Below are 23,323 nucleotides of genomic sequence, written 5' to 3' on the forward strand. Positions count from 1 at the left end.
TTCCCAGCCTCCCAGCCCTCGCTTCCAGGGCTGGCATGTCTCTGTCCTTTGTGTTTCTAACACCGCCAGCCACCAGCCGCCAGCCACCCCTGCGCGCTTGGAGCTCCTGGTCTCAGTCTGGTTCCAGTAAGCGCACGAGAGCTCCGTTTCAGTCTGGTGGTGCACGTTCCCCGGCTCACGGTCTCAGTCTGCTCTGTCGCGGGTGCCGGTCCGGGAGTCTGCCCACTCCTCCATGCAAGTGGCTACCGCTTCCCGGTGCCCAAACGCGGCGGCTCCCTCCCCCTTCCGTTTATCTTCCGATATCTGTGCGCGGCTGATTCCGTGGGTGTTCAGGATGGTCTGGTACCTATCCAGCTCGCTTCAGTGGACCAGCTGAAAAAAGGGACCCCTACTCCTCTGCCATCTTAACTCCTAGATCTGCATATAGTGCTTCTTATGTCCTTTTGAAGACAACTTTGTCTACCCTAAGATCCTGAAGATATTCCTCAATGGTCTAGTTATCTTTATTTCACATATAATTGTATAGTCCTGGAATTGATTTTCATATGTGATAGGCATCAAATTTCATATTTTTATATGGATATCGAAAAGACTCAGAATCCTTTCCCATAAAGACACTTTTCCCCACTGCAGTGCCACCTTTGTCATAATGAGTCTACATTATGTCTGAGTCTTTTTCTGGACTCTAATCTCTTCTATTTTATTGTCATCTATTCTGACAGTTCCGTAATTACTATAACTTTGTAGTATGTCTTGATATGTGGTAAAGTTACACCTCTAACTTGGTTGTTTTTCTTCTCAAGTGTGTTGATCATTCTTGGTCTTTTCCATATAAATTTTAGAATTAGCTTGTCATTTTTCACCAAAAAAAGCTTGATGGTCTAGTCCAAGATGGTGGCATAAGAGGTTCCTGAGCTTACCACCTTCTACAGATATACTTTTCCAACTCTTATAAGTGGGGTAGGAATTATTCTCTCTCTTTTTTAATTCTTTGGGAGATTGGGTGTTAATTGGGTGTTAATTCTTTTTTTCCTATGTATTAAACTTTTTATTTTTAAATAAACACAAACTTAGAGAAAAGTTGCAAGAATCATGTAAATATCAGAAAGGACCACAAATATAAAAAAAATCAGACTGGGATGTTATTTTTTTAAAAAAGATTTTATTTATTTATTTGACAGAGAGAGACAGCCAGCGAGAGAGGGAACACAAGCAGGGGGAGTGGGAGGGAAGAAGCAGACTCCCAGCGGAGGAGCCCGATGTGGGGCTCGATCCCAGAATGCCGGGATCACGCCCTGAGCCAAAGGCAGACGCTTAACAACTGTGCCACCCAGGCACCCCCCAACTGGGATGTTAAAAGAATGTGAATTACAGACCAATTTTTCTATATGGATTCAGAATTCATGAAGTAAATGTTAGCAAATCGCATCCAGAGTTGTACAAAAACCAATATGCCACAATCAGAGTTTGTTGTAGAAATGCAGTTAGTATAAGACATATCAATTAACAAAACTAAACCAAAAGAGAACCACATAATCTTTTCATCAGATGTGGGAAGGCAATTAGAAAGATTAAATAACTATGCAGGATGACATCTCTTAGCATATTGAAAATAGAAGGAACTCTCTTCAGTCTGTTAAGGATCATACAACAAAAATCCAGAGCAAATTTCACACTAATGGTGAAATATTGAAATACTTTTCCCTGGGATTAGAGACATGATATTAATATCTATTACCATGTTTATCCAACAATTTACTAGAAGTCAAAAAAAAAAGTATAAGAACTAAAAAGGAAGAAATAAAACTTATAACAGATCGAAATCTGGCATTGTGATGCCCCCAGCTTTGTTTTTCCTTTTCAACAGTTCCTTGGAGATTCGGGACCTTTTCTGTTTCCATACAAATTTAAGGACTATTTGTTCCAGTTCTTTGAAAAATGTCCTCGGTATTTTGATCGGGATAGCATTGAAAGTGTAGATTGCTCTGGGTAGCATGGACATTTTCACTATGTTAATTCTTCCAATCCATGAGCATGGAATATCTTTCCATCTTTTTATGTCTTCCTCAATGTCTTTCAAGAGTGATTTATAGTTTCTAGAATACAGGTCCTTTACGTCTCTGGTTAAGTTAATTCCAAGGTAACGTATGGTTTTTGGTGCTATTGTAAATGGGATGGATTCCCTAATTTCTCTTTCTTCGTTCTCGTTATTCGTGTATAGAAATGCAACTGATTTCTGAGCTTTGATTTTGTATCCCGCCACGTTACTGAATTGCTCTATAACTTCTAATAGTTTAGGAGTGGATTCTTTTGGGTTTTCCATATAGAGTATCATGTCATCTGCGAAGAGAGACATTTTGACTTCTTCTTTGCCGATTTGAATACCTTTGATCCCTTTTTGTCGTCTGATTGCTGTTGCAAGGACTTCTAGTACTATGTTGAATAATAGTGGCGAGAGTGGGCATCCTTGTCGAGTTCCTGATCTTAAGGGAAAGGCTTCCAGCTTTTCCCCATTGAGAATAATATTTGCAGTTGGCTTTTCATAGATGGCTTTTATGAGATTGAGAAATGTACCTTCTATTCCTACACTCTGAAGGGTTTTAATCAGGAAAGGATGCTGTATTTTGTCAAATGCTTTTTCGGCATCAGTTGAGAGGATCATATGGTTCTTGAGTCTTTTCTTCTTGATATGATGTATCACGCTGATTGATTTGTGAATATTGAACCACGCTTGCTGTGATCACAAAGACAGCATGGTACTGGCACAAAAACAGACACATAGACCAATGGAACAGAATAGAGAGCCCAGAAATGGACCCTCGGCTCTTTGGGCAACTAATATTTGATAAAGCAGGAAAAAACATCCAGTGGGAAAAAGACAGTCTCTTCAATAAATGGTGCTGGGAAAATTGGACAGCTACATGCAAAAGAATGAAACTTGACCACTCTCTCACACCATACACAAAAATAAACTCCAAATGGATGAAAGACCTCGATGTGAGACAGGAGTCCATCAAAATTCTAGAGGAGAACATAGGCAGCAACCTCTACGACATTGGCCAAAGCAAACTTTTTCATGATACATCCCCAAAGGCAAGAGAAACAAAAGATAAAATGAATTTATGGGACTTCATCAAGATTAAAAGTTTCTGCACAGCCAAGGAAACAGTCAGAAAAACTAAGAGGCAGCCCACGGAATGGGAGAAGATATTTGCAAATGACACTACAGATAAAGGACTGGTATCCAAGATCTACAAAGAACTTCTCAAACTCAATACATGAGAATCAAATAAACAAATCAAAAAATGGGCAGAAGATATGAACAGACACTTTTCCAATGAAGACCTACAAATGGCTAACAGACACATGAAAAAATATTCAAAATCATTAGCCATCAAGGAAATTCAAATCAAAACCACACTGAGATACCACCTTACGCCAGTTAGAATGGCAAAAATAGACAAGGCAAGAAACAATTGTTGGAGAGGATGTGGAGAAAGGGGATCCCTCCTACATTGTTGGTGGGAATGCAAGTTGGTACAGCCACTCTGGAAAACAGTGTGGAGGTCCCTTAAAAAGTTAAAAATTGAGCTACCCTATGATCCAGCCATGCACTACTGGGTGTTTACCCCAAAGATACAGACGTAGTGAAGAGAAGGGCCATATGCACCCCAATGTTCATAGCAGCAATGTCCACAATAGCTAAATCGTGGAAGGAGCTGAGATGCCCTTCAACAGATGACTGGATTAAGAAGATGTGGTCCATATATACAATGGAATATTACTCAGCTATCAGAAAGAACAAGTTCTCAACATTTGCTACAACATGGACGGCACTGGAGGAGATAATGCTAAGTGAAATAAGTCAAGCAGAGAAAGACAACTATCATATGATTTCTCTCATCTATGGAACATAAGAACTAGAATGATCAGTAGGGGAAGAAAGGAATAAAGAAAGGGGGGGGTAATCAGAAGGGGGAATGAAACATGAGAGACTATGGACTATGAGAAACAAACTGAGGGCCTCAGAGGGGAGGGGGGTGGGGGAATGGGATAGACCGGTGATGGGTAGTAAGGAGATCACGTATTGCATGGTGCACTGGATGTTATACACAACTAATGAATCATTGAGCCTTACATCGGAAACCGGGGATGTACTGAATGGTGACTAACATAATATAATAAAAAATCATTAAAAAAAAAACTTACAACAGAAATAAACTTACAACAGAAATAAAACTTACAAAGTTCATCTGTAGATTAACTCCAATCTCAATCAAAATGTAATCATTTTTTTAGCCAAAAAATTTTTAAATTTCAGCTTTATTGAGGTATAACTGACAACATTTTAAGACATTTGAAGTATACAATGAGGTGATTGGAAATACATAAACATTGTAACAGGATTCCCCCCCCCTTCTAGTTACTTAACACAGCGATGACTTCAAAAATTGATCTTTTTTTTGTGTGTATGAGAACATTAATTTGACTCTTACAGCAAATTTCAATTATACAATACAGTGTTATCAACTATAGTCACTATGTTATGCATGAGACCCTCAAAACAGATTTATGTTATAACTGGAAGTCTATACATTTTTACAAAACTTTCCCTATTTCCCTCACCGCACAGCCTCTGCCAACAGTTATTCTCGTCCACATTTCTGTAATTCTGATTTTGTTTTTCTTTCAAATTTTTATTTACATTCTAGTTAGTTAACATATAGTGTAATATTGGTTTCAGGATTAGAATTCAGTGATTCATCACAATACCCAGTGCTCATCACAGGTGACCTCCTTAATGCCCATCACCTGTTTAGCTCATCGCCCTGCCCACCTCCCTCCATCAATCCTGTTTGTTCTCTATAGTTAAGAGTCTTATGGTTTGCTCCCTCTCTCTCTCTTTTTTTCTCCTTCCCCTTTGCTCATCTGTTTTGTTTCTGAAATTCTACATAGGAGTGAAATCATATGGTATTCGTCTTTCTCTGACTGACTCGTCTCACTTAGCATCATACTGATTTTGATTTTTTTTAGATTCTACACAAAAATGATATCATGTAATACCTGTCTTTCTCTTTCTGGTTTATCTCAGTGTAATGCCCTCCTTTTCCATCCATGTTGTCTCAAATGGCAGGATTTCCTTCTTTCTTATGGCTGACTGTTATATTACATTATATACATGGCACATCTTCTTTATCCATTCATCTCTTGATCGATTACTATTGTTATAATTCTGTTATCTAATCCATATGCCTGATTCTGAATTTCCCAGCTGTCCCAAATGCATACTTCACAACAAAAAAAAGAGTTTAAGGAAATATTCTGCATTCACTTGTCATATTGTGTTAGTCTTCTCTAATCTTCCTTCTCGCTTTTTCACTTCCTGAATCTCGCTTTGTATTACATGACATCAACATTTTAAAGAATACAGGCCAATTATTATGTAGACTCTCTTTCCAATTTGAGTTGTGGCCATAATGAGGAGACTTAAATCTTGTGGAAGCATGATAAATTGGGATTAGATCCCATCCTGCCTGAATGCAAATTGGAATTTGGCTGTTTTCAAAGTAGAAACCTAAAATATTAGCAAAGTCAATCACTGAACACCAATCTTCCTTACCTTGTTGCACAGTATGAATCATGTGTTTCTAGCTTAATTCTGCTTTGGTCAAAAAATATGTTTTTTTCAAAAAACATATTTTTATTTCAGCCCTTTGAAAATTTTTTAGATCTCATTTTTTTGGGGGGGAGGTGTTTTTTTTTTTTTTTTTTAAGATTTTATTTATTTATTTGACAGGGAGAGAGACAGCCAGTGAGAGAGGGAACACAAGCAGGGGGAGTGGGAGAGGAAGAAGCAGGCTTCCAGCAGAGGAGCCTGATGTGGGGCTCGATCCCATAACGCCGGGATCACGCCCTGAGCTGAAGGCAGACGCTTAATGACTGAGCCACCCAGGCGCCCCTCGATCTCATTTTTTAAAATAACATGTCATCAGCCTTGCTAAATGATCTGTATATCCTGGGAATAATGTGTATTCTGTGGGTTTGAGGTAAATAAATATTTACTTACTGATTTTGCTTGTGTGCTCTTAGTTACTGAGACTGAAGGTATTTTCTGGTTACTATTGCATTACAAATTACTTCCAAATCTAGTCACTTACAGCAACCACTTTAATTTAAATAACACAGATCACTGCTCATTTCCCCTCCAGCTTCCAGTCACATTTTCCTTATGCCCTTTAAGTCCCCATTGACAGCATTGCCCCAGCCCATCCAGCTTCTGCCTCCGTGTTCCAAAGGCAATGTCACCTTCAGGTGGCATCACAGTTTTGGGCTATTATGGATAAAGATACCACGAGCATGCATATACAAGTCCTTTTGAAGACAAGCGTTTCATTTGTCTTCAGTAAATACTTAGTATTATGGTAAGTGTAAGTTTTCTGGTTCCTATTGCTGCATAACAAAATTTCCCCCCAAACTTAGCAGCTTAAAAATCCTTTTTATTTTTGCCCGTTATTTCCTGAATAAGGGATTTGGGAAGGGCTTGGATCAGCAGTTGTCTTTTGGGGTCTCTCTTGAGGTTGCATTCAGGTATCAGCTGAGACTGAAGTCATCTGTAGACTCTACCGAGCAGGGAATCCAGGATGGTTCATTGACACGTCTGGCAGCTGGAATGTTCAGGTGGATTGTTGACCTGAGCACCTGCATATGAGAAGTCTCTCCAGCACGACAGTCTCCTCAGGGTAGATTTCCCCGGAAGCAAACGTCCTAAGTGAGTTCAGGGGAGGCTGCCTGACTTTTCTGACCTAGATTTTTTTTTTAATTTTTTTGTTAATAATTTTTTTTATTATATTATGTTAGTCACCATACAGTACATCCCTAGTTTTTGATGTAAAGTTCCATGATTCATTACTTGAGTATAACACCCAGTGCACCATGCAGTACGTGCCCTCCTTAATACACATCTGACCTAGTTTTTGAAAGTCAAGTACTTAATATTATATTCACTGCATTCCATTGCTTACAATGAAGTCCACTGTGCCTTTATGTATCTAGGACTTAGTAAATACGAATGTTAGAGCTTTTCAGCATGTCTTTATGTCCTTGCTTATATTTTCCACTTTTTGGTCTTTCTGGGCTTCATTTTGTGTCTTTCCTTCTCATTTTCCTTTTTACTATTTCTATCTTGTGCTGATCTAATGGGCTATTATACTCACCCTTTGAGTTCTTATTTCAAATAGTGACTTCTTCACTTCTAGAATTTTTATTTGATTTCTTGTTAATATTTCCCTTTCAAAATTCTACCTTGTTTAATTCCCTGAACATTTCAATCATGGTAATTTAAACTCCTTGTCAGGTTACTCCAATAACTGGATGCCCTGTAAATTTTTTTCCAGGGCCTCTTCATCCTCCTGGATTTTTGTCAAATCTCTTTTCTTTTATGCCTGAGTATTTTTTTTTTAGATTTTAATTTTTTATTTATTTTAATGTAATCTCTACCTCCAACCTGGGTCTCAAACTCACAGCCCTGAGATCAAGCGTTGCATGCCCTACAGACTGAGCCAGCCGGGCACCCCTATTCCCGGGTATTTTTGATTGACAGACATCTTAGATGAAAAATTACAGAAATCCTGCAGAAAGGATTTTATTTTGCGTCCTCCTGTCACCTGTTTTTGGGCAGATCACCTTATTTAAGGGGACTGAAGCAATTAGACACTGGGCATCTATCCCTCTGACGCATAATCTACTTTTACTTCACTTTTCCTTCTATGGTACAAAGGCTCTGGTTATCAGGGTGTCTCCTCCTTGGCCGACCCTGAATTATACTTTGTACCCTCTGAGTCCTATGAGTCTGTCAAAACCTCTGCTGAACTTTTCAGCCTCTTAGCTATAATCTTTGAATTGACAATGGCCTCAAAGGGAAAGTGGCTCACTTCTGCCCTTTACTTTTCTCTTAGAGCAAGGCTCCAAAAATTCTCACTGCCTGGGTAGCTCTTCACCACTTTCAAGCAGTACTGATACTTCCCCACTTCCAAAAATCCATTCAAGTGTAGCACTTGGCTTGAAACAAATTTGGCATTGTCAGAAGCAGAACTTTCCATAAAGAGGTGAAATCTAAAATTATGGTAACATTACTGCTGTGTTATAGACCCCAGCACTAGGTTACTCTTGAGTCTAATTCAGTTTCCTGTTCTTCAACCCTACTAACCCTCTGACCATGCTGTTTCTGCAGGAAACCAAACCCAGGTGCTGCCCCAGTGCAACGACTCTGTGTCTGAATCCGCAGGCTCTGCAGCCTCACAGGAGAGTGCTGCCACCTGCTCAGGTGAGGGGTCCCAGGGGACCAGAAAGCCCTTCTGATTTCCCGTGAAATGTTCCAATGGCATGATTCTCTCCTCAGATCGCAGACAGCTCCGCCTGGTGGACGGCGGCAGTCCCTGCGCCGGCAGAGTGGAGATCCTTCACCAGGGCTCCTGGGGCACCATCTGTGATGACAGCTGGGACCTGAGCGATGCCCACGTGGTGTGCAGACAGCTGGGCTGCGGAGAAGCCCTCAATGCCACGGTGTCTGCTCACTTCGGGGAGGGATCAGACCGTATCTGGCTGGACGACCTGAAATGCACAGGAAAGGAGTCCCACATTTGGAAGTGCCCTTCCCGGGGCTGGGGGCAGCACGACTGCAGACACAAGGAAGATGCAGGGGTCATCTGCTCAGGTCTGCCCGCGTGCTGTCCACAGGTTGGGTGAGGAGGTGGGGGCTCTGGAGGAGGGGAGTCTGAGCCCTGAGTGGTGTTGCTGAAAGGGCCAGAGAAGAAGAAGACTTCCTTCCACACTGCCTGTCTTTCTCCATATGAAGATTAGGTGCTTTCTTTTCCTCCTGTGGCAGCTGAGGTTCAGGTCCTTTCTTCTTGGCAAGAGCTCCTGATAGAGCCATTTCCTACAGTTTCCATTTGAAAGCAGGGCCTTCTCTTCAGTTCTCTATGGTGGTAAAGTCTTGAAATCCTACTACTGTCGAAATGCATTACCACGGAATTAGTGGTAGAAACAACACAAATTTATTAATTTACAGTTTTGTATGTTAGAAGTCCAACAAGGGTCTCACTGGGCTAAAATCAAGGTGTCAACAGGCTGCATTCTTTCTGGAGGCTCCGGGGGAGATTCCTTTTTCCTGTCTTGTCTAGTTTCTTAAGGCCAAGTGCATTCACTGGCTTGCAGGTAGCTCCCTTTCTTTCTTTTCAGGCTGACAGCATTGCCTCCCTCTGACCGTTCTTCTGCAGTCGTGTTTCCCTCTGACTGGAGCTGGGAAAGATTTCCCATTTTTAAGGAGAGTAGGTCTAAGGATGTGATTGCATTTGGGCTCACCTGATTAATCCACACTACTCCAGGTTAATCTCACCATCTCAAGGTTCTTATCTTAATTGCATCTGTAAAGTCTCCTTTGCCACGTAAAGTAACATATTTATACAACACCTTTGGGGGGGCCATTATTCTGCCTACCACCCCACTTTCCACACTTCCTTTCGCATACTCTGTCAGGAGTTTTGTCAGGAAACAGGATTCAGTTTTCCCTCTGTGCAGAGTGCCCAGGTGGGCATTCCTCTCGGTTCATATTCTACTACATCGTATGGAGGACATAGAAACACAGACACAAACACACAAAATCAGGTAAAAGGGAGATCAGTTTCAGTCTTGCCACCTAGTGGGTGCTTCTTCGGCAGTCAGTGATGAGTGTTCATAATCACTGGCATGGAGAAAAAAATCAAGATTGTTGAGTGGAATGTTTACCGTGGACTGTTTCCCCCCTCTCTCTCGTTTCAATTTAGACTTCCTGAAGCTCCGGATGGTGAGCGAGGACCAGGAGTGTGCTGGATGGCTGGAAGTTTTCTACAACGGGACCTGGGGTAGTGTCTGCCATAGCCTCATGGCAGACATCACCTTGTCCATCATCTGTCGGCAGCTTGGCTGTGGAGACAGTGGGACCCTCAATTCTTCCATAGTTCCCAGGGAAGGTTCTAGACTTCGGTGGGTGGATCAAATCCAATGTCAGAAAACTGATTCCTTTCTCTGGCAATGTCCTTCTGACCCCTGGAGATACAACTCATGCTCTTCAAGAGAGGAAGCTTATGTCTCATGTGCAGGTAACTTACTGTCTGTTTCTATGTGTCTCTCCCAGTCCAGTAGGATGTTGTTAGTGAGATTTATATCTTCAAATCTAAGGGATGAGTTTAAGATAAGACTACAACATGAAGTTTGGATGATTATTTAATTTACATGTTCCAATCTTGTTTCATAGGAAAAAATAAGGAAACTGGTGTCAATAGCAGTTGACATGGTAAATACCAGAAGGATTGCGTTGAACATAAGCAATACCCGATAAACTTTCTAGGCAATTGTTAATTAGGAATAGTTAAGTGATATCCCAGCCTGTTAAAGTAAATAAGGGGCCAAATAAGGAATCAACCCTGATTGTTTTGTCTCTTAAGCTAATGGTATTTTACTCTGGAATGCTAGACACCAATCGACACCTATCAGACTGGTTCTCCAGTCAGTCTGTTGGTAGATAGTAACTGAGTGCCTTGTAGGCCCAAATTTATGCTGCAGGCAGGCGGATGGAGAAGAGAAGAAAATGTAGTCTCCACCATCACAGAGCTTACTGTCCAGTGTTGAAAACTCTCATTTGGCAGAAATTTCGTGAAGAGTTAGAAAGTGCTGTGGAAGTGTGGAATTGGGGTAAAAGAAGAAATCATACTTAGATGGAAAGCTGAAGGGTGAAAAGAGTTCCTCAGAGGAAAAGGGGGAACGATCACTTGGGTCAGTGTACATACTGAAGTGGGAGGAAGCATGGCATCCTTGAGGCACTGAGAAAATCCCATCATGGCCAGAGCAGAAAAGGGTGAGGGAGAGGGACGCAGGGTTCTCCTGGAATGATGAGCAGAACTAGAGACCTCTCTGAGGCAGGACCAAGGGAAATAGTCCTATTAAAGAGGTATTTGTTTACCTCATCATGGAGAACTGCTGAGAAGTCAGTGGCCTCATGTCCCCACGACTTTCTGCTTCAATTTCTCCCTCAGGATATCAGTTTTTGGGACTGATTCTGTATCCTCTGGGCCTTTCATTAACTACAATGTGCTTAATCTGTCCCCCTCATCTCACTCTCCCAATTGTTCTGCAGAACCTGCTGGAATTTGGAACCCATCATCTTCAAACTCTCTTAAACCCTCAAAGTTCCCTTCATTTTCGTGTTCTGATCAAAACCTGACTTTTCCCTGAAAACACTGATTTCTGGGTCAACTGGAGGCTCTTTTTTTTTTTTTTCTCAATACACATTTCTCTGGGATGAGACCTGGAATAAGTATACTTCTTGCTCTCAGTTGTCATTTTCAACAATTCCTCTTCTGGCCCTCTTGTCAACATCCAGCTACTTGAAATCCACGCCATGAGGCAATACCACTCAGTACTTCCACTTGTTGCTGTCATCATCCTAACCTTCTGGTCACTTTACCTTGTCCACTGAAGACTGCAGCACCAGGCTCACCAGGATCCTCATCTCTGTCTTACTTCAGGAACCACTGGTACTTACTTCGACCTCCTTAAACACATCTGAGACAACATCCTGGCCTCTCAGTTCATTGACTTCTTTATTTCTAAGCACCTTTCCTTCCATCCTCTCTCTGCCTATGTATACACCACTGACCACCAATAACTGTACAACTCAAAATCTTGATTTCTTTATTCCATTCTCTGATCAATGCCTCTTATCCTTGTGGCTCTTAACCCAGAATGCTCGGTTTCAAATAATTTCTTGTCCTCACAGAGATGCCCAGTCTTTTCCCCTATTAGTTTTTCTTGCCTTTCTTCTCTCCTCATGTCTGCACATTTTTTTCTTAGCCAGATTAGATAATATGATCCAACATTATAATCATTCTCCTTTAATTTATTCAACTCCCTCACCCCCTCTTTGTCAACCTCACCTGGCAAACTCCAGACCTGGTTAAAGTCAACTACCTGAGTACTTCTTGTCTGCACTGGACTAAGACAAAGGCGGGAAAATAACATGTAGTCAAGTTGCTAGTCTGCTTTTGAAATCAAGGACACAATCTCTAATGGGTGTTCCACTGTGTATCTGAGTTCTGATGTACCACTTCAATATGGTGCTTGCCTATCTTTAAAGTTGTATTTTACATATTTTCTGCTCTCCTCACTTTGTCAACACCTGATCTCCACCATCTGTCTCAAATCATGATCTTGCCTGTTACCTCACTGAGAAATTAGAGTAGTCAGCTGCAAACTCCTCATCTCGCTTTCACTAAATCTACTTACCTGTGGTCTCTGGGCACATTGTGTACTTACTTGGTCTCCTGGATCAGTGGCGTCAGTCCTTGTATTAGGCCAGCTCTTCTGCTCAGACTGTGGATCCTAACTGCACTTGTCCAACTCTTCACTTCTATTCCCTCTGCCTTGCACCGTCGACTCCCCCCGTCTCCTGGTTTATTCTTATGAATGTATACATGGGTTTGTGTGTCTCACATCTTGAAAAATACCTGAACAAACAGTTTTCCTTGACTTCCTCACTACTGCCCATCCCTCTTCTCTCTCCTTCGCAGCCAGGTTTCTGAAAGTATGGTCAGTAACCACTCATGGTCTTCACAATTTTCCCTCTTCTACTATTCTAAACTCATCTAGTTAAGTGTTAGGGCCCACAATTGCTCTGAATTGGTAGGGTAATGAAATGTAGCAGACTTTTCTCTCTCCAGTGTTCATGAGCTTTCAGCAGTGTTCAGCACGTTCACTTCTCTTTCCTTCTCATTTTTTTTTTTTTTTGGTCTCTTGACAGTCACTCCACCTCATTGATTGTTAGATGGGAGTGGTTGAGTTCACTGGGAATATAAATGCTCTTAGGACAGGCCTCAAGGAACACTAACTTTTAAAAGCTAGTACGCTCTGTGAACTGACATGGAGTCTGATGCAGAGCAGACAGAGAAATAAGAACCCAAACAATACCGTGTTTGTCAAGGAAAGGGGGATGGTTATATATGTTAGATTCTACTGAGGCTTCAAGAACACTTGAGTTGAAAAATACCTAACAGATTTAGGGTATTGTATGTTATTGACTGTTGAATGAGAACATTTTTGAGGTGGGGTAGAAACCCTAAATAAAATTATCAATAAGGTGGTGGTTAGAAATGTATACAACACTTTTGAGAAACTGTGAAGGGCAAAGAGTGAGAAGTAAGGTGCTGAAATGTGGTATTCGATGCTGGAAATAGATTTATTTTAATTACCAACTGGATTAATTTGTTGTTGCGAAATAGGTTGACCTATGTTCAGAAGTGACACTGGAACACTTCATTGTCTGGGGTTATGTGTCTCTAGTGCAAAAACAACTGGAAACCATGTCATAGGAAGTCTGTAATTAGGCTAATTAGCAGAAATGCCAGAATAAATGTAACTTGATTGTTGACCTTTGAAGGACTTTGCCATGGAAGAAGAAGAAGAATCACCATGAACTAGCTGATGCAGGGGGCAGGATGCCAGCTGATGGATGGGGGTTACAAGGAGGCAGATTTGGGTCCATTCTAATTACAAGCAGTATAAAGGTATCTCAACTTGTGATGGTCCCTCAGAGAATGAACAATACTGTCAAGTAAAAGAACACTGGAGTTATGGTGGGATGGCCAACACCTTCCCTTATATCCATTTTTGCCTGTCTCTGCATTTCTTTCCTTAATCAGTGACACCTGCTCCTGCTGGGGTTGTACCAAGCTTGGCACTAGGGAAATTGTGTCCTTTCTACCATTTTCTTTTATGTTTACAGAGAGACCAGGTCCTTTCTTGTTCATTTAAACTACAAAAACTCTGCTTACTTATCATAAGCAGGGAACACATACATAAAACTATATAGAGAGAAATTAATCATATCCCATGACTCCTTGTCTATTTGTACCCTCCTGCTGTAAACAGGATTAATGGACTGGTAAGTACTGCTTTCAAAAATCATCCATTTTCATCGAAACATATCCAAACTCATATACCCTTAAAGGGTTTATGCTGATGGTGTCTTGTTATTTGATTTTACCAAATTGGAATTATATCACACACATTACTGTTATATTGGCTTCTATTGCTTAATATATCATGGATATTCCTCCAGGTAGATCTAACTCATTTGTAAATCAATGGTATAAGATTTCATTCATCAGAGATAGCTAGTCCAGTTCATGTAACCATTTACCTATTTACCAATAGTCTGATTGGTTTTGATTTTCTCCCTTTATAAACAATATAAACCTGCCTCCTTATAACCTTCATCCTAGAGCAGCTCATGGTGATTCTCCTCCCTCTCCCACGATAAATATTTTTGTACAAGTATTTATACATACAGGTGAGTTTTGTACTATAGGATTACTCTGCATGTTGATATTATTAGATCAAAGAATATACTCACAAATTTTAATAGATATTGACAAATTACTTCTGAGAACTAACTCTTTTCGATTGTCTTCTTCATATCTAGATAGAAAATGCCTGGATTTTTTAAAAACTGGAGCATTGAACTAAAGCCAAATAATATAGAAGCTCCCAAATCAATAAACTTAGAAAACTCATGTCTCATGCTAAAATATTGAACTCTGAAATAAGTGTAACAGTTGCTTTTCTCGTGGTTTCTTTCTCCTTCCCTCTATCCCTTCCTTCCTCTCTGCCTTCTTCCTTCCCTCCCTCCCTTACTTTTTTTCATTTTCACAGTGTTTTCCCTTCCCTGAACATTCTTTTCCAGTTCCTTGGTCTCCCCTCCCCCTTCCCTGCCAGCTCAGGTATATCTTGGATACTCTAGGAGTTGCCTGAAATCCACAACCAAGGGAGAGTGTGGTGATAGATATTTCAAAGGCAGAGGCTCACTCCCTTCCTTGCTTCTCTTTCCTCACATTCTTTTCTTGTTCCTGTGGAAAGCCAAAGGGATATTAAACTATAAGACCTTATATTGATGATAATTTTCTACAATCACACATGATGAGTTGAGTGATACTGAAGTCTCCAGTCCTGAAAAGGAACAGCTACCCAAATGAGGTCCTGTCATCATTTGCTGAAATGTTCATAGGGTAGAAAGTTGGATAGGATGATATGGAAAGGATATGCCAATTCTGATATTTTATGACAAGTACCATGTATACTTCTGTTTTCTTGTATTGATTCAAATTTCTGTTTTTCCTTTGGTTTCGCTTTTCATGTGGTTTTCTTTTTATCCCATGTTTGTTATCTGTGTCCTCTCTCCATGTAGTTTTTGTCAGTATATTTGAGTATCATGCAACATTTCTGTCTTACGACTTAGCCATTTGTCTACTTAACCATTTTTCTCTGAATCCTCCTATTCCAGTTCTTTACCAAAAGTATCCTCTTAGGGGTGCCTGGGTGGCTCAGTCGTTAAGCGTCTGCCTTCGGCTCAGGGCATGATCCCAGAGTCCTGGGATCGAGCCCCACATCAGGCTCCTCTGCTGGGAGTCTGCTTCTTCCTCTCCCACTCCCCCTGTGTTTCCTCTCTCTCTCTGGCTGTCTCTCTCTCTGTCAAATAAATAAATAAAATCTTAAAAAAAAAGTATCCTCTTAATATAGTAATCTTTGCTTGTGCACATGTCATACTGAAAAATAGATAATAAAAGTTTATAATCTGTTATATAATTTCCCATTAAAAATATAAATGGAATATTGAATACAAATTATTTCTGTGATTCTGGACATTAACAAGATATCCACTATTATTACCACAAACTATTAATATCAATTTGTATTTCCTTTATTATCTTACTTATTAGCAAGAATTTAAAGGAATTATGTTTTACTGGATTTTATTCACCCAATCATTCAATAAATATTTATCAAGCCCCTATACATAATATTTAGAGAAGTTTCTCAATGCGTACTTGTTGAATGAATGCATACAATATACCAGGTACTGTCCTAATAGCAGAAACACAGAGATGAATAAGATGTGCAAGGTCTTTCCTCTCGTGGAGCTTGTGTGTGTGTGTGTGTGTGTGTGTGTATGCACGCACATGTCTGTGTTTTATTTATTGTGGAATGTGGAAAGTGATAAACAAGTAAACAGACGAAATAATTTCAGGTGGTGATAATGGCTATGACTTAGTGAGTGTCTCAGTAACTCAGCTCATTAGATTAACTACGAAGCCTCTTATTTTCACTTGTCATTTGGGCTGAGCCAAGCACTTTAGATAACCTTGTTTGGGGCAGGACCACCCCCAGCTGTCCCTGATCTAGCACTTCCCCCTTGTCTGTTTCCCCAGGAGTGAGACCCAAGAGCTGTCCAACTGCTGCCCCCTGCACAGGTACATCAGCCCCTCCTGCCTCCCCTGTTGGCCCCCAAGGGCTCCTTCCTTCCCAGCAGGGGCAGTAACAGAAGGTGCTGCTGCCTTTTCAGACAAAGAGAAGCTCCGACTGAGGGGAGGAGACACGATGTGCTCAGGGCGAGTGGAGGTTTGGCACGAGGGCTCCTGGGGCACAGTGTGTGATGACTCCTGGAGCCTGGCAGAGGCTGAGGTGGTGTGTCAGCAGTTGGGCTGTGGCTCTGCCCTGGAGGCCCTGCAGGAGGCAGCGTTTGGGCCGGGAAATGGAAGCATCTGGCTGGATGAGGTGCAGTGCATGGGCAGGGAGTCCTCACTGTGGGATTGTGCTGCGGAACCCTGGGGGCAGAACAACTGCAAGCATGAGGAGGATGCTGGAGTGCGGTGCTCTGGTGAGTGGCTCTGGTTGAGCTGGAGCAAGGGTGGGGCAATGGGGTGGGCTAGAGTAAAATGGGAAGTTTGCATTCAGAAAGCATCTAGGTGCTGTCAGCCCTGGATCTAGGAGAGGGGGTGGTCTCTACATTGATGTTGTGGTAACTGAGGGGTGATTTCAGGGCTCAAGTAGGGAAAATGGGCTGCCCTGCACTCTGACCAATTCCTGTACTGCAAACTCCTGTTCCTCTCTAGGTGGAAGAAGACTCTTGCTGCCCACTACAGCAGGTACGGGGCCATGATCTGTGGGCAGGGGAGAATATTCAGATTCTTGGGACCTGTTCTGTGGAATCTGACAGCCAGCTCAGAAAAGGAAAGATCCTGAGGAGCCATCCCTGGTGGGGAGGTCTTAGGGCATTTTCCTTGGGGAAGCTTCCCTTCTTCCCTTCAAATTTGCCTTGCCCTTCGGCAAGGGAGGCTGGTTCTTGTGTTACAGAATCTAAGGTTTACCTATTTGACGATGAGGGTCACTCTTCTGCAGCTGGATGCCTATCCCAGGAGTTGCCTGATGCTCTGGTCTGGGGAAGCCTGAAGAACGGGGGCTGCAGTTGTGTGACTTGGCCCAGCTCTCCCTTGGACCTTACTGGAGTGGAGTTCAATTTATCTCAGAACCAGACCCGGGGGAGTGCCCACCAGGGTCGCAGTCAATCCTGTTATGTCTGAGGCTGGGACTTGTCCAGGGAGCTCTGGAAACACTAGAGGAGTTTCCCTGGGCCCACGCCCTTCTCCAAATCCTATTGGCTTTATTCTCCTTAGGGACCAGACCAGGCCCAAATCTTGTCCGTGGCAACTTCTCCCTGTCAGAGATGCTCTGCCTCATCCTGGGGGTCCTTCTCTTCCTGGTCCTCGTCATCCTGGTGACTCAGACGTACAGATGGAGAGCAAAGCACAGAGGTGGGCTACAGGGGGTACAGGTAACACAGAAAGTGTGTGGAGGCAGGAGATGGGGCCAGGTGTGTTGGGGGGGTGGAGCGTGTTTGAAAAACTCCATCTGCCCCACATGAAATCTAAAGGCTGAATCTAGAGAGGCTCTTAGGATTGAACACTTAGAAGTCATGGCTTCTCTGTGAGACAAGAAAGAATAGGGGCTGAGCTGTGGATACAGGGTCAGACTGGGGAGAGAGGTGGACATGGTACATGGGGTATGAGGAGACTCTACAGGAGTCCTGGAAGCCCTGAGGTTTTTTCCATGTGTGAGCACTGGGGAGAATGATTAGCTTGTTGGTTCAGGGATGAACTCAGGGGGCAGTCTCTCACTTGCTGGTGGTTTGCTCAGCCTTATCCAGTTTCGAAGATGTTCTCGATGAAGCTGTGTATGAGGAGATTGATTATCTTGTGACAACGAAGGAAGATCTGCTGGGCAGCACCGGTGTGTATCCTTGCTTTGCCCTCCTGGACCCTCTAGTTGTCAGCTCCCCCTGCTGTCTGTGAGTCAAGGCTTCTCAGAATCTGCAGACCCCGTATGTACCCCAGGCTCACAGAAGCAGCCCCTCCAAAGGCTGCAGGATGGGTTCTTGCTGAGCCCCTGTGAGCTCTGAGCCTTCTCTTTATACTACAGGAGTCACATGTGCTCTAGCATTTCTTTTCAGCATAACCACAGCCCATGGGTGTGAGAGGGTGTGTTCTGTTTATTTTGTGACATTTTTCTCCACATTAGGGGCCCTGTCAGATGACTCCGTGACTAAACTGCCATATTACACTGGAGATGGTGAGGACAATAGTGACTTTCGATCTGCTCCAGGTAGTAGGGGTGAATCTGCCTTGGCTGGGTACTGGGGGCACGGGACTTCCCTTCACAGAGGTGAGATTCAAGAGGGACAGTCTTCCTTTGACTGGGACTCCTTCTCTGGTTGCTCTGATGTGCCTCGTGGTGAAGCTGGGCTGGCTGTGCACAGAACCATCCTCATTCACTTGCAACAGAAAAACATTGTTTTCAAAAATAACATCTGGAAAGTGTAACTGACCAAATATTTTAGTAAGACACATTGGTGTAGGGTTTCTCTGAAATATGTAGTTTTATAAGGGTTTCTCTGAAATATGTAGTTTTAATCAGGAAGTATTGAGATGCTTGGATTATTTTTCTGATTTATGGACACATCAAAATGAAATATGTGACCTTGGAAAAGACCTGTTAAAACACAGAGCATATAGCACCTCCGTTTAGCAGCCATCAGAACCTCTGCGGCAGAAGAGATTTTAGATACTGCCTAGGCAAACCCATTTACTGTGGTTTCATCTGACCCCCTTGTCTGCCCTTAAAATCCCCAGCTCAGAGGACTGAGGCCCCTAGTGAGGATTATGATAGTGCTGAAGAGGTACCAGTGCCTGTGGCTCCTCCTGCCTCCTGGATGAGCAAGGGGGAAGTGCCCCCAGAAGAGGAGAACGGGGTGACGGCCTCTCAGACAGGTGAGTGGGGTTAGTTGATCTCTCGTAATCTTTTGTCTCTGTCCTGGAAAGGGTGAATTTGAGCTCCTCATTGCTGATCCTTCCTATAGATTCAAAATTCAGATGATCTCATATCCTTTGACCATTGTCCTTTCTTTCGTGCTGTCACATTCCCTGAGGGGGAAGAATCACTCTGTATTCTTGGTATCTGTGTCTCCATAACTTCATCTTTGAGATGCTTGCATTAAGACATAGATTAGTTTACAAAGTCCAAAACTGGAACAACTGTTCTGATAACATTTTTGTGCTGTCTCATATGTGAAAGGCGTTTAAATATTTAAGAAATATTTCAATACTGGAAATTGTGAGTCATTTGATAATTTGAGACGCACTGCAATCATATGTTAACACTAATATGTACAAGCCTATGATATATGGTAGCCTTGAAAATTAAACCATGGTGGTGGATTATAGTCTGAATTTTTGGGCAGTTAAGGGCCAATCTGTTCCAGACATTTCAGTGGTCAAATGAAGACACTCATTCTCCAGAGAAGAGTATTTCTCCATCTGAGGGCCCACATGACCTTGAGGAGGTGGCAACAATGGAAAGATCCTATGATTGTTTTTGTGGGCATTCGGGAGCACAAGTCAAGGCTGTCAAGAGCAGAGCTGGATTGTCAGTGAGGACCTGAGATTTCTCCAGGTCTTCCGTGTCCTTCTCGTTCTGAATTCAGACCTGTCAATTGTGAAAGGAGAAATTTTCATGTCCCTTCTTACGATTCCTGGGCAATCTCTTTGCTGAGAAACATGTCTTCATAGAGCCCCTGTGTTGGCCATAGATCTCCTGTGATAACAGTGTTTCCCAGAGACCCAGATGGACTAGATCCTGATAGGATAACCTTGATATATCTTTGCTGTAACTATATTAAATTGTCTGAGCTCCTTGAACATTACTTAATGCTTTGTCATCACGATTTACTTGACTTGCTTCCACCATGGGGCACTGTCCTGTCCTGTTGTCCCAGTTCTAATCAAACTTCTTTTTACTGTTTCAGGCTCCTCTGTACAGTTCTCTAGAGGGGTAGCTGGTTCTGGGAAAGAAGCAGCTAGTCCCTGGCTGCTCCAGGGGGAAGAAGTGGACCCTGGGTATGATGACGTTGAACTAAATGCCCTGGGAACATCCACCATGGTTTTCCCATGATGTTGCATTAAAAATGAGATAAGGCCTCAGATTTTCTAATTGCCTGTATTGCAATAGAGCAGTGTTGACTTATAATTGTATTATATGAAATTACTTAAAATCAAATATTCTGAATAAAGTACTTTTTCTTTGTTGATTATTTAGCAAATTTTATCTCGATTCACAGTTTCCCTCCAAGGAAATACAAGGTGAGTATATTGGCCTGTTTTCTTACCTCCACTATAGGCTACTCAAGGCCTTACTTTGCCTGGGTTCATAAATATTCAAGTCTCTCTTTCTTAGACAAGGAACTCTAAACTTGGTCCATACTCATACCCTCATTCTTACCAAGATGAACTCATGGGAAAAAACCAATCCTGAACATTCATGTATGCTCTTCCTTGTGATGCGGTATCATCCATTTTTAAATAATTCCTAGGCACCACACGTGGGTAGGAATTTCCAAGTCGAGGATGGGAGGTTGGCTAGGGGAGAGGATGGATATAGCTTTCCCTATTCTGCCCAAATTTTCACGGACCAATTAAAAATCCAATTCGGGGCACCTGGATGGCTCAGTCAGTTAAGTGTCTCTTGCTTTTGGCTCAGGTCATGATCCCATGGTTATGAGATCCAGCCCTGCCTTGGGCTCAGTGCTGAGCTGAGAGTGGAGCCTGCTGGATTCTCTCTCTCCTCTCCCTCTACCCACCCACCCCCATGTTCATGCTTTTGCTCACTCTCTCAAAAAAAAATAATTAAAAATCCAATTCTCCATAACTATCTCTTCCTATTTCATCTCTTATTCCCTAGGTTACTTTTTCCATTTATTACTCAAACCCATACAGATTCCTTCTCACTCTTCTCTCATATCTAGTTGGTTATTATCTCTTTTTAAATTCCGTCTTTCCTCTCCATCACTTCTTATTTCTTCAGGACATTGCCATTTCCTGTCTGTCCAATTATAAAGCCTTCTAAGTGAATTAAATCACTGATATCTTTCTTTACTGCATGTTGATAAAGGACAAATTGGCACTAACCCACAGACCTACATCCAAGTGACAAGAAGGCAAAGAAGAGACCCAGTCAGAGGAGATCCAGAAGGAATATAGATAGATAAATCAGGAACTATCAGCTCCATGGGTTTTATAGATCTGGATGGAGGGGTTTGACATGATTGAACTATTAGAGGAATAATTTGAGACCTGTGGGCTTCTTCTCTGAAAACATATCGCTCCAAGATTCCTTTGATCTGGTTTCTATTTACAATGCAAATGTGATTCTTCAAGATAGAGCTATCCTATAGCAGTTGCCAAGGAAAGATTATGTCTCCAAAACATTCCATCACATAGTGAATGTGTGGAGGGGTTACTGAACTAATAATAGAAGAACTGAGAGTAGTGACCTGGTTATGAGCTGAGCCCAACCCATTAGGACTTAATTGATGGCTCCGGATGTTGTCAGGGGTTCTAACCTACAATCACTTTTGCAGTTGTCATAATTTTTGGCAGGGCATGCTCAAGGTTTCTCTCAGTGTAATATACATGGCCATTTGTTACAGGGAAGTAATGATGTCAATGGTGGGATAAAGTACTCCCACGAGGATTATTATATTTTACTTCTGATGCATGGTGTCAACAAAGCCAAAATAGAAAGGGGCTACTACAAGTTTTCAGCTTCTACTGATTTTTCAGTTTCCACTAACATGTTCACATACAAAGTCATATTTGAGAGATTTTATGTACAACCCAGGACCAAGGATTCAAGTCTTTCAAATCTTGAAGTCTATCGTAGAGAAGGTGGCGTTTTGCTAGATAATGAGGATGGAAACCAATACTTGTGCACTTTTCTTGATATCACAACTGGCTTAATAATCTTCCCACTACTTTCCAGATCATTTAGCATCCCTAAGGTCCACCTTGGTGCTCTGCTCTCCATCTGTGTAACTGAATCACCCGTATGATAAGGACCAAGGATAAAAGGTCCCCCAGGATGATACAGAGAGGATCCCAGGTAGGGAGAAGATGCCAAGGATAGGAGCTTAGCCTAAACTGGCGCCTGAGGAGAAAAGAGGGCCATGAGATTTTAGAGAGGATCATAAGACCAAGGGAATCCCCCTTGCCCCAGTCACCTCCTGAGTCCTCAAGACCATGAAGTCGCCATTCAGAGACAATGGATCTGCCTGAATCTCAAGCTGTGATCCACGTAGGTCCTGCCCTGAGCTGTGTCAGCTCTCTTGTGAATCTGATTCTAAGGGATTTTTATAAAATGAAAGCTGGTAAATCTTTGGAGCATTACAGCCACCACAACTTAATAGGACTATAAACACCTGATCATTAGGCCTTTCTTACACTGACATGGTTAATTTTTCCACAAATATGTAGATTCCATAGTGCAGGTCCTTGAAAATATGGGTGTCCCCTCCATCATATGGCTCAGAGCAGAAGTACCACTTACTTCTGTGAGTGGGGGGAACTGTTGTCCTCTCACCTGGAGAGAAGAGAAGGAGAGTGGGATCACTGTGTTGAGTTGGCCTAGAAAAGCCATAGGGTTGCACTTACATCAATGGCATATTGTTCTCTCCCAGATCCCAGCAGATCAGGCAATAACCTCTTCTGGAGCCAGAGCACAATATAAAGTTAGTCCAGGAAGTACTTCTGGATACAAGCCACGTGTCCTTGGATCCTAGTCCAATACCCTGGTCCTTCCATTCACTAGTGCACCTCATTCCAGCATTGTCTCCTGCTTGCAGTTGCTCTGCACTCAGGGATCCATACTACAATCCCACAGGGAGGACTCCCTGCCCATGCACTGCGCCTCATCCAGCCAGTTGCTCCCATTTCCCGGCCCAAACGCTGCCTCCTGCAGGGCCTCCAGGGCAGAGCCACAGCCCAACTGCTGACACACCACCTCAGCCTCTGCCAGGCTCCAGGAGTCATCACACACTGTGCCCCAGGAGCCCTCGTGCCAAACCTCCACT

At 42.5% G+C, this 23,323-nt stretch overlaps 1 protein-coding gene across 1 annotated transcript in view; it reads left to right on the forward strand.

The window, feature by feature from the left end:
* Positions 1-20,503, forward strand: part of LOC113257938 (antigen WC1.1-like) — a 59,777-nt gene extending 39,274 nt beyond the window's left edge. The window contains exons 5-15 of the mRNA XM_057303251.1: positions 8,231-8,323; positions 8,399-8,713; positions 9,822-10,136; positions 16,296-16,337; positions 16,430-16,744; positions 16,980-17,012; positions 17,541-17,678; positions 18,061-18,153; positions 18,442-18,528; positions 19,053-19,190; positions 20,225-20,503. Coding sequence (XP_057159234.1) covers positions 8,231-8,323; positions 8,399-8,713; positions 9,822-10,136; positions 16,296-16,337; positions 16,430-16,744; positions 16,980-17,012; positions 17,541-17,678; positions 18,061-18,153; positions 18,442-18,528; positions 19,053-19,190; positions 20,225-20,370 — 1,715 coding nt within the window. The 3' untranslated portion in view covers positions 20,371-20,503. The remainder of the gene's footprint in view (positions 1-8,230; positions 8,324-8,398; positions 8,714-9,821; positions 10,137-16,295; positions 16,338-16,429; positions 16,745-16,979; positions 17,013-17,540; positions 17,679-18,060; positions 18,154-18,441; positions 18,529-19,052; positions 19,191-20,224) is intronic.
* Positions 20,504-23,323: the final 2,820 nt, after the last annotated feature.

The sequence above is a fragment of the Ursus arctos genome, unplaced genomic scaffold, assembly GCF_023065955.2.
Source record: "Ursus arctos isolate Adak ecotype North America unplaced genomic scaffold, UrsArc2.0 scaffold_26, whole genome shotgun sequence".
Classification (NCBI taxonomy): domain Eukaryota; kingdom Metazoa; phylum Chordata; class Mammalia; order Carnivora; family Ursidae; genus Ursus; species Ursus arctos.